This window comes from Carcharhinus amblyrhynchos, chromosome 5 (genome assembly GCF_965287045.1).
Source record: "Carcharhinus amblyrhynchos chromosome 5, sCarAmb.v2.hapA, whole genome shotgun sequence".
Classification (NCBI taxonomy): Eukaryota; Metazoa; Chordata; class Chondrichthyes; order Carcharhiniformes; family Carcharhinidae; genus Carcharhinus; species Carcharhinus amblyrhynchos.
The window spans coordinates 123,823,411-123,835,873 of NC_137328.1; the positions used below are offsets into that span (position 1 = coordinate 123,823,411).

The 12,463-nt window shown below is 54.9% G+C and overlaps 1 protein-coding gene across 1 annotated transcript in view; it reads left to right on the top strand.

Annotated features, from left to right (window-relative positions):
* Window positions 1-8,619, top strand: part of tesk1b (testis associated actin remodelling kinase 1b) — a 168,754-nt gene extending 160,135 nt beyond the window's left edge. The window contains exons 9-10 of the mRNA XM_080189521.1: window positions 3,702-3,843; window positions 7,347-8,619. Coding sequence (XP_080045647.1) covers window positions 3,702-3,843; window positions 7,347-8,548 — 1,344 coding nt within the window. The 3' untranslated portion in view covers window positions 8,549-8,619. The remainder of the gene's footprint in view (window positions 1-3,701; window positions 3,844-7,346) is intronic.
* The last annotated feature ends 3,844 nt before the right edge of the window (window positions 8,620-12,463 follow it).

A 12,463-nucleotide genomic window follows, 5' to 3' on the forward strand; every position in this document is an offset into this window, starting at 1 on the left:
TACACCCCCACACTGATTACCCCCATCCACCCCCACACTGATTACCCCCATCCACCCACTCACTGATTACCCCCATCCACCCACACACTGATTACCCCCATCCACCCACTCACTGATTACCCCCATCCACCCACACACTGATTACCCCCATACACCCACTCACTGATTACCCCCATCCACCCCCACACTGATTACCCCCATCCACCCACTCACTGATTACCCCCATACACCCCCATCCACCCACTCACTGATTACCCCCATCCACCCACACACTGATTACCCCCATACACCCACTCACTGATTACCCCCATCCACCCCCACACTGATTACCCCCATCCACCCACTCACTGATTACCCCCATCCACCCACACACTGATTACCCCCATCCACCCACACACTGATTACCCCCATCCACCCACACACTGATTACCCCCATCCACCCCCACACTGATTACCCCCATCCACCCACTCACTGATTACCCCCATACACCCCCATCCACCCACTCACTGATTACCCCCATACACCCACACACTGATTACCCCCATACACCCACTCACTGATTACCCCCATCCACCCACTCACTGATTACCCCCATACACCCACTCACTGATTACCCCCATCCACCCCCACACTGATTACCCCCATCCACCCACTCACTGATTACCCCCATACACCCCCATCCACCCACTCACTGATTACCCCCATCCACCCACACACTGATTACCCCCATCCACCCACTCACTGATTACCCCCATCCACCCACTCACTGATTACCCCCATACACCCACTCACTGATTACCCCCATCCACCCCCACACTGATTACCCCCATCCACCCACTCACTGATTACCCCCATCCACCCACTCACTGATTACCCCCATACACCCCCATCCACCCACTCACTGATTACCCCCATACACCCACACACTGATTACCCCCATCCACCCACTCACTGATTACCCCCATCCACCCACACACTGATTACCCCCATCCACCCCCACACTGATACCCCCATCCACCCACACACTGATTACCCCCATCCACCCACACACTGATTACCCCCATCCACCCACACACTGATTACCCCCATCCACCCACACACTGATTACCCCCATCCACCCACACACTGATTACCCCCATCCACCCACACACTGATTACCCCCATCCACCCACACACTGATTACCCCCATCCACCCACACACTGATTACCCCCATCCACCCACACACTGATTACCCCCATCCACCCACACACTGATTACCCCCATCCACCCACTCACTGATTACCCCCATCCACCCACTCACTGATTACCCCCATCCACCCACACACTGATTACCCCCATCCACCCACTCACTGATTACCCCCATCCACCCACACACTGATTACCCCCATCCACCCACACACTGATTACCCCCATCCACCCACTCACTGATTACCCCCATCCACCCACTCACTGATTACCCCCATCCACCCACACACTGATTACCCCCATCCACCCACTCACTGATTACCCCCATCCACCCACACACTGATTACCCCCATCCACCCACTCACTGATTACCCCCATCCACCCACACACTGATTACCCCCATCCACCCACACACTGATTACCCCCATCCACCCACACACTGATTACCCCCATCCACCCACACACTGATTACCCCCATCCACCCACACACTGATTACCCCCATCCACCCACACACTGATTACCCCCATCCACCCACACACTGATTACCCCCATCCACCCACACACTGATTACCCCCATCCACCCACACACTGATTACCCCCATCCACCCACACACTGATTACCCCCATCCACCCACACACTGATTACCCCCATCCACCCACACACTGATTACCCCCATCCACCCACTCACTGATTACCCCCATCCACCCACTCACTGATTACCCCCATCCACCCACACACTGATTACCCCCATCCACCCACACACTGATTACCCCCATCCACCCACTCACTGATTACCCCCATCCACGCACACACTGATTACCCCCATACACCCACACACTGATTACCCCCATCCACCCACACACTGATTACCCCCATCCACCCACACACTGATTACCCCCATCCACCCACTCACTGATTACCCCCATCCACCCACTCACTGATTACCCCCATCCACCCACACACTGATTACCCCCATCCACCCACTCACTGATTACCCCCATCCACCCACTCACTGATTACCCCCATCCACCCACACACTGATTACCCCCATCCACCCACACACTGATTACCCCCATCCACCCACACACTGATTACCCCCATCCACCCACACACTGATTACCCCCATCCACCCACACACTGATTACCCCCATCCACCCACACACTGATTACCCCCATCCACCCACACACTGATTACCCCCATCCACCCACACACTGATTACCCCCATACACCCACACACTGATTACCCCCATCCACCCACTCACTGATTACCCCCATACACCCACACACTGATTACCCCCATACACCCCCATCCACCCACACACTGATTACCCCCATCCACCCACTCACTGATTACCCCCATCCACCCACACACTGATTACCCCCATACACCCCCATCCACCCACTCACTGATTACCCCCATCCACCCACACACTGATTACCCCCATACACCCCCATCCACCCACTCACTGATTACCCCCATACACCCCCATCCACCCACTCACTGATTACCCCCATACACCCCCATCCACCCACTCACTGATTACCCCCATACACCCCCATCCACCCACACACTGATTACCCCCATACACCCACTCACTGATTACCCCCATACACCCACACACTGATTACCCCCATACACCCACACACTGATTACCCCCATACACCCACTCACTGATTACCCCCATCCACCCACTCACTGATTACCCCCATACACCCACACACTGATTACCCCCATACACCCACACACTGATTACCCCCATCCACCCACACACTGATTACCCCCATCCACCCACACACTGATTACCCCCATACACCCACTCACTGATTACCCCCATCCACCCACTCACTGATTACCCCCATCCACCCACACACTGATTACCCCCATCCACCCACACACTGATTACCCCCATCCACCCACTCACTGATTACCCCCATACACCCACTCACTGATTACCCCCATCCACCCACTCACTGATTACCCCCATACACCCACACACTGATTACCCCCATCCACCCACACACTGATTACCCCCATCCACCCACTCACTGATTACCCCCATCCACCCACTCACTGATTACCCCCATACACCCACTCACTGATTACCCCCATCCACCCACACACTGATTACCCCCATCCACCCACTCACTGATTACCCCCATCCACCCACACACTGATTACCCCCATCCACCCACACACTGATGCCCCCATCCACCCACACACTGATGCCCCCATCCACCCACACAATGATGTCCTCTCTGGTGGTTATATTTTAAGTATTTGTGCTAAATTTCAGCCAGCAGTATGAAATTGGGATCTTACCAGTGTGTGTACTCCTGCTACATCTGTTGTCTGATAGTGAGATTGTTTTTCTGTTACACTGACATGGGCAGTTAGAGCTCTGTAAAACACATTTATTGCAGTGCAGCTTGTGGAGCTGGGCACTAGAACTAACACTTTACCTGCTGCGTGGTTCTCTGACCTGTTGGCCATTTCTGTTTTGTGTGTTAAAGATGGATTCCACCCAACGCCCGTCCTTTGCAGAGATTGTCCAGAAGCTGGAGGCTATGCTGAAACTGTATAAGAACACAGGTTCATGGCAGCAGAATGCAATAGAACAGCACATAACTGTGGAAGTATCAACCATACACAATGGTAAGACTGGCATACTCGATGGGCCAAAGGGTATTTTTCTGTACTGTAGACCTCTTGACAGTTAAGGATGAACAGAAGAGGAGAATGGATGAAGGGACATACAAAGGAAGAGTGTAACAATGGAGGGAAAGGCAGTTAGAGGGAGGGAAAGGATATGGATGAAGATGAAAAGGAGCAGGGAAGAGAGATTAACTAACTTTTTTTATTCATTCTTGGGACATGGGCATTTATTGACCATCACTAGATGCCCAAGGACAGTTATTGTGGTTCTGGAGTCACATGTAGACCAGACTGGGTAAGGACAGCAGATTTCCTTCCCTAAAGGACATTAGTGAGCCAGATGGGTTTTTCTGACAATTGACAATGGTTTCATGAGCATCAGTAGATTCTTAATTCCAGATATTTTTTATTGAATTCAAATTCCACCATCTGCCGTGGCAGGATTCGAACCCGGGTCCCCAGAATATTAGCTGAGTTTCCGGATTAATAGTCTAGCAATCTACTAGGCCATCGCCTCCCCATCAATGGAGATCAACACTAAAGTTCCACTAATTGAGGAGAGCATCCTCATGGTTCTCAACTGTTGTGAGTTAATTAGTTCCATTTGGCTGGATGAATTCTGAGTGATACATTCCTTAGCCCACTGGGATCAGAGTCATTCTTGGCCCATTGCAGTCACAGGCAGTTAGTAATTAGCATCTAGCTGTGAAAGGGTCATCCAATGATGTAAGTGATTCTCCCTATTTATACGTTGCATCAGGTTCTGCCATCCATATGTCACCATAAGTACATAATGGATACCAGGAGTTAGCTGTACACTCCATCAAGCATACATCACCATTCAATAACAGCGTAGATAATCTACCTGGATAGTTACCCAATCCACACTTAGATTTTTCGGCATAAAGAAAATGAACTGATTGCATTCATATCACATATACTCAAAAGACCAGAGAACAAGAGCACACAGATTGAAGGTGACTGGCAAATGAACCAAAGAAGTATCACCTCCTCCAGTGTTGAAACCATTCTGTGATTTTATGGACATGAGAGGAGATCAAGCTACTGTTTGGGACAATATAGAGGAAGCTTTACTCTGTATCTAACCCCATGCTGTACCTGTCCTGGGAGTGTTTGATGGGGACAGTGTAGAGGGAGCTTTACTCTGTATCTAACCCCGTGCTGTACCTGTCCTGCGAGTGTTTGACGGGGACAGTGTAGAGGGAGCTTTACTCTGTATCTAACCCCGTGCTGTACCTGTCCTGGGAGTGTTTGATGGGGGACAGTGTAGAGGGAGCTTTACTCTGTATCTAACCCAGTGCTGTACCTGTCCTGCGAGTGTTTGACGGGGACAGTGTAGAGGGAGCTTTACTCTGTATCTAACCCCGTGCTGTACCTGTCCTGGGAGTGTTTGACGGGGACAGTGTAGAGGGAGCTTTACTCTGTATCTAACATAAGAACATAAGAGTGGACCACCTCACACTTGCCAACATTAAATTCCATTTGCCATTTCCTGGCCCATTCGCCCAGCCTATCTAGATCCTTCTGCAGACTCTCCACACCCTCCGCACAATTTGCCGTTCCCCCAATCTTGGTGTCATCAGCAAATTTCGACACTCTACACTCGGTTCCCTCCTCCAGATCATCTATATAAATGGTAAAAAGCTGAGGCCCCAGCACCGACCCCTGGGGCACTCCACTAGTCACCATCCGCCAATCCGAATAGCACCCGTTGACCCCCACTCTCTGCCTCCTATTTGACAACCAATCCTCTATCCACGCTAACACCCTACCCCCAACTCCATGTCCCTCGACCTTCTGCAATAACCTCTTGTGAGGCACTTTGTCAAACGCTTTCTGAAAATCTAGAAAGACCACATCCACCGGCTCTCCTCTATCCACCTCCCTAGACACATCCTCATAGAACTCCAGTAAATTTGTCAGACACGACTTCCCTTTAATGAAACCGTGCTGCGTCTGCTCTATCAAGCAATTCCCTTCAAGATGCCTCGCAATTTCCTCCTTAATGACAGATTCTAACATTTTACCTACCACAGATGTTAAACTAACCGGCGTATAATTCCCCGCCTTTTGCCTGGCACCCTTAAACAACGGCGTAACATTAGCCATTTTCCAATCATCCGGCACTTCTCCGGAATCCAGCGACGTTTGGAAAGTAACCACCAAGGCATCCACTATCACCTCCGCCATTTCTTTCAGACCCCTCGGATGCATTCCATCCGGTCCTGGGGACTTGTCCACAATCAGCCCCTCCAGTCTGTCGAGCACCGCCTTTCTAGTAACAGTAATGTCATTAAGACCCTCCAGTCCTACCACCTTTCTATCGCTAACACCCAGTAAATTATTCACGTCCTCCTCCGTGAAGACAGAAACAAAAAAGTTATTCAATACCTTAGCCATATCCTCATCCCCTACCACTAGGTCCCCTTTCTCATCCTCCAAAGGACCAACATTCACCCTAGCCAGCCTCTTCCTTTTTATATATTTATAAAAACTCTTGCTATCCTTTTTTATATTAAGCGCTAGCCCAGCTTCATAGTTTCTCCTACCCTTCCTTATCAACTTCTTTGTCAATCTTTGTTGACATTTAAACCTCTCCCAATCCTCTTCTCGCCCACTACTCTTAGCTACTCTAAATTCCTCCGCTTTTAGTTTAACACTTTCCTTCACCTCCTTGGTTATCCACGGCTTATTACCTCTCCTCCTACTATCCTTTTTGACCATCGGAATAAATTTCCGTTGAGCACCAAGAAAGATCTCCTTAAAGATCCTCCACTGCTCCTTAACAGACCCTCCTTCCAACACGCTCTCCCAGTCCACATTCGCCAATTCTTCTCTCATCCTACCGTATTTCCCTCTATTCAAACAAAGGACGCGTGTCCGGGAACCCACTTTCTCCTCCTCCATCTGCACCAGAAACTCCACCATACAATGATCACTCTCCCCAAGAGGATCCTTCACCACAAGGTTCCTAATTCTACCCGCTTCATTACATAGCACCAGATCCAAGATAGCTCGGTCCCCGTGCTGTACCTGTCCTGGGAGTGTTTGATGGGGGGACAGTGTAGAGGGAGCTTTACTCTGTATCTAACCCCGTGCTGTACCTGTCCTGGGGGTGTTTGATGGGGGACAGTGTAGAGGGAGCTTTACTCTGTATCTAACCCCGTGCTGTACCTGTCCTGGGAGTGTTTGATGGGGGGACAGTGTAGAGGGAGCTTTACTCTGTATCTAACCCCGTGCTGTACCTGTCCTGGGAGTGTTTGATGGGGGATAGTGTAGAGGGAGCTTTACTCTGTATCTAACCCCGTGCTGTACCTGTCCTTGGGGGTGTTTGATGGGGGACAGCGTAGAGGGAGTTTTACTCTGTATCTAACCCCGTGCTGTACCTGTCCTTGGGGGTGTTTGATGGGGGACAGCGTAGAGGGAGTTTTACTCTGTATCTAATCCCTGTTTAATAACTCAGTCTCCTCTCTCTCCCTTAGGGAGCAATGAGTGGGAATGGAGAAGGAGCGGGGATCTGGACCGAGACCTTTCTAACAGCCTCCGGGTGCAGTGCGAGCCGCGCTTGTCCCGCAGCCACTCGGACATGTTCTCCCCAGCCGCCCTGGGGGCGGAGGGCCTGGGGCCGGCCGCCCGGGTGAACCCCTTCTCCGGCCGCGCCGACCTGAAGGGCGGCAAGATCAAACTGTACGACTCGCCCAGCCACTCGGTCATTTCGCTGAGCTTCGAGCTGCTGCCGCCGTCCCCGGGATCCACACAGCCGCTCACCCCGGAGCCGCTGAACCCACCGCGGAGCGGGCTACCCGCCGGCGCGCCACCCGCCCGTCGCTGCCGCTCGCTGCCCGAGCTCCGCCCCCGGGGGCGGGGCCTAGCCACCCCTGACCTTTCACCCGGCCCGGGCCAAGGGGCGGAGCCGGAGGGAGCGGTCAGCCGGAGTGAGAGTGAAGAACAGGCGCCGGGACAGAGCTTGTGCTCAGGGAATTGTCACACGCCTCTGCCTTCCTTGGCCATCAGTGACTCCGGCGGCGGGAGCGGCAGCGTGGAAATGCCGGTAACCGAATGTGGGCGGCGGGAGTCCGCTCACCAACCGTCACTCTGCCAAGGTGTGGTGAGTGCGCATGCGCTGGAGACCAGACCTTCGGGGCTGCTGGAGAGCACGCATGCGCTGGATGTGGAGAGCGCGCCAGAGCCGAGCCGGACGCTGTCGGGAAGCGCACATGCGCAAGAGCCGAGGAGCCGGACGCTTTCGGAGAGTGCGCACGGGGAAGAGGCGAGGAGCCGAATGTTGTCGGAGAGTGCGCATGCGCAAGAGCCGAGGAGCCGGACGCTATCGGAAAGCGCGCATGCGCAAGAGCCCAGGAGCCGGACGCTGCCGGAGAGTACGTATGCGGTGGGAGCGATGTGCCGGCTGCCGTTGGACACTGCGCCTGTGCTGCAGCCGGCGCTCAGTCCGTGCCGCCAGCTGGCCAGTGATGAGGCCGGTGCCGAGCTGGAGCCGGACGAGCCGCTCTCCTGTCCCGGCTGTTGTCTGGGCAGCTTCGCCTTCCCCTTTCCGCCGGTGTGTCTGCGCTCAAACACTCAGCCGGCTCGCTACCCCGAACTCAACTGCGAGTCCGACCGCCTCATCGGCGGGGAAGAGGGCGCGGCGCAGCCGGTTGTGATAAACCACCAGAGACTGGCTTAGAGAGAGGGTCACCCCGGTCCGTACCCCACAACAACACCCCCAAACCCCACCGACAATAACAACACCCCCAAACCCCACCGACAATAACAACACCCCCAAACCCCACCGACAATAACAACACCCCCAAACCCCACCGACAATAACAACACCCCCAAACCCCACCGACAACAACACCCCCAAACCCCACCGACAACAACACCCCCAAACCCCACCGACAACAACAACACCCCCAAACCCCACCGACAACAACAACACCCCCAAACCCCACCGACAACAACACCCCCAAACCCCACCGACAACACCCCCAAACCCCACCGACAACACCCCCAAACCCCACCGACAACACCCCCAAACCCCACCGACAACACCCCCAAACCCCACCGACAACACCCCCAAACCCCACCGACAACACCCCCAAACCCCACCGACAACACCCCCAAACCCCACCGACAACACCCCCAAACCCCACCGACAACACCCCCAAACCCCACCGACAACACCCCCAAACCCCACCGACAACACCCCCAAACCCCACCGACAACACCCCCAAACCCCACCGACAACACCCCCAAACCCCACCGACAACACCCCCAAACCCCACCGACAACACCCCCAAACCCCACCGACAACACCCCCAAACCCCACCGACAACACCCCCAAACCCCACCGACAACACCCCCAAACCCCACCGACAACACCCCCAAACCCCACCGACAACACCCCCAAACCCCACCGACAACACCCCCAAACCCCACCGACAACACCCCCAAACCCCACCGACAACACCCCCAAACCCCACCGACAACACCCCCAAACCCCACCGACAACACCCCCAAACCCCACCGACAACACCCCCAAACCCCACCGACAACACCCCCAAACCCCACCGACAACACCCCCAAACCCCACCGACAACACCCCCACACCCCACCGACAACAACAACACCCCCAAACCCCACCGACAACAACAACACCCCCAAACCCCACCGACAATAACAACACCCCCAAACCCCACCGACAACAACAACACCCCCAAACCCCACCGACAACAACAACACCCCCAAACCCCACTGACAACAACAACACCCCCAAACCCCACTGACAACAACAACACCCCCAAACCCCACCGACAATAACAACACCCCCAAACCCCACCGACAACAACACCCCCAAACCCCACCGACAACACCCCCAAACCCCACCGACAATAACAACACCCCCAAACCCCACCGACAACAACACCCCCAAACCCCACCGACAACACCCCCAAACCCCACCGACAACACCCCCAAACCCCACCGACAATAACAACACCCCCAAACCCCACCGACAATAACAACACCCCCAAACCCCACCGACAACAACAACACCCCCAAACCCCACCGACAACAACACCCCCAAACCCCACCGACAACACCCCCAAACCCCACCGACAACACCCCCAAACCCCACCGACAATAACAACACCCCCAAACCCCACCGACAATAACAACACCCCCAAACCCCACCGACAACAACAACACCCCCAAACCCCACCGACAACAACAACACCCCCAAACCCCACTGACAACAACAACACCCCCAAACCCCACTGACAACAACAACACCCCCAAACCCCACCGACAATAACAACACCCCCAAACCCCACCGACAACAACACCCCCAAACCCCACCGACAACACCCCCAAACCCCACCGACAATAACAACACCCCCAAACCCCACCGACAACAACACCCCCAAACCCCACCGACAACACCCCCAAACCCCACCGACAACACCCCCAAACCCCACCGACAATAACAACACCCCCAAACCCCACCGACAATAACAACACCCCCAAACCCCACCGACAACAACAACACCCCCAAACCCCACCGACAACAACACCCCCAAACCCCACCGACAACACCCCCAAACCCCACCGACAACACCCCCAAACCCCACCGACAATAACAACACCCCCAAACCCCACCGACAATAACAACACCCCCAAACCCCACCGACAACACCCCCAAACCCCACCGACAACACCCCCAAACCCCACCGACAACACCCCCAAACCCCACCGACAACACCCCCAAACCCCACCGACAACACCCCCAAACCCCACCGACAACACCCCCAAACCCCACCGACAACACCCCCAAACCCCACCGACAACACCCCCAAACCCCACCGACAACACCCCCAAACCCCACCGACAACACCCCCAAACCCCACCGACAACACCCCCAAACCCCACCGACAACACCCCCAAACCCCACCGACAACACCCCCAAACCCCACCGACAACACCCCCAAACCCCACCGACAACACCCCCAAACCCCACCGACAACACCCCCAAACCCCACCGACAACACCCCCAAACCCCACCGACAACACCCCCAAACCCCACCGACAACACCCCCAAACCCCACCGACAACACCCCCAAACCCCACCGACAACAACACCCCCAAACCCCACCGACAACAACACCCCCAGACCCCACCGACAACACCCCCAGACCCCACCGACAACACCCCCAGACCCCACCGACAACAACACCCCCAGACCCCACCGACAACAACACCCCCAGACCCCACCGACAACACCCCCAGACCCCACCGACAACAACACCCCCAGACCCCACCGACAACAACACCCCCAGACCCCACCGACAACAACACCCCCAAACCCCACCGACGACAACAACACCCCCAGACCCCACCGACGACAACAACACCCCCAGACCCCACCGACGACAACAACACCCCCAAACCCCACCGGCTTGGGAAGAGGGTCACCCTGGTCTGTACCCCACCAACACCCCCAATCCCCCCGACAACAAATCTTCCATACCCTCCCACCACCCCCAAATCCCACTACGACAACAACACCCCCAAGCATCACTGGCTTAGGGAGAGGGTCACCCCAGTCCGTACCCCACCAACAACACCCCTAAACATCACTGGCTTAGGAAGAGGGTCACCCTGGTCCGTACCCCACAACAACTCCTCTGTACCCCACAACAACACCTGCAAACATCACTGGCTTAGGATGAGGGTCACCCCATCACGTACCCCACCAACAACAACAACTCCCCCATACCCCACAACAACACCATATCCCACAATAACTCCCCCAAACATTACCAGAGACTGGCTTAGGGAGAGGGTCACCCAAACCCACAACAACTCCCCCATACGCACCAACACCCCAACCCTAAAACAGTTCCCCCATACCCCACCAACATCACCCCATACTCGACTAGAACCCCAACATCACCCCAGATGCTATAACTCCCCCATATCCCAGAACAACTCCCCCCAAACATTACCAGAGACTGGCTGAGGGAGAGGGTCGCCCCCATCCCAACAACTCCCTCAAACATCACCAGGGACTGGCTTAGGGAGAGGATCACCTCACCCCATACACCCCAAACATCTCCCCATACTTGACTAATAATATCCCAACATCACCCCAAATGACATAACAACTTCCCCAAATATCACCAGAGACTGGCTAACAAACTGGGTGGGGGTGGGGGGTCAACCCAACCCCATACCCACTTACAACACCCCACAACAACTCCCCATACCTTAGAACACCCCATATCCCCCCAGACATCACCAGAAACTGGCTTACAGACCCAGGGAGGGTCATTCTCAACACAACAACCCCCCAAACATCACCCCATTATCAGAAACTGGGGGAGTGTCATCCTCACCCCAACCCCACTAACAACTCTCCAACAACACCCATATCCCACAAAATCACCAGAAACTGGCTTAGAGACCAGGAGAGGGTCATCCCCTCCCCAATAACACCCCATACCCCACAAACATCATTAGAGATTGGCTTAGAGAGTGAGGGAGGGTTTGCACATCCCCTACCTCAGCCCCACACAACAATCCCATCTCCCTCAAACAGCTC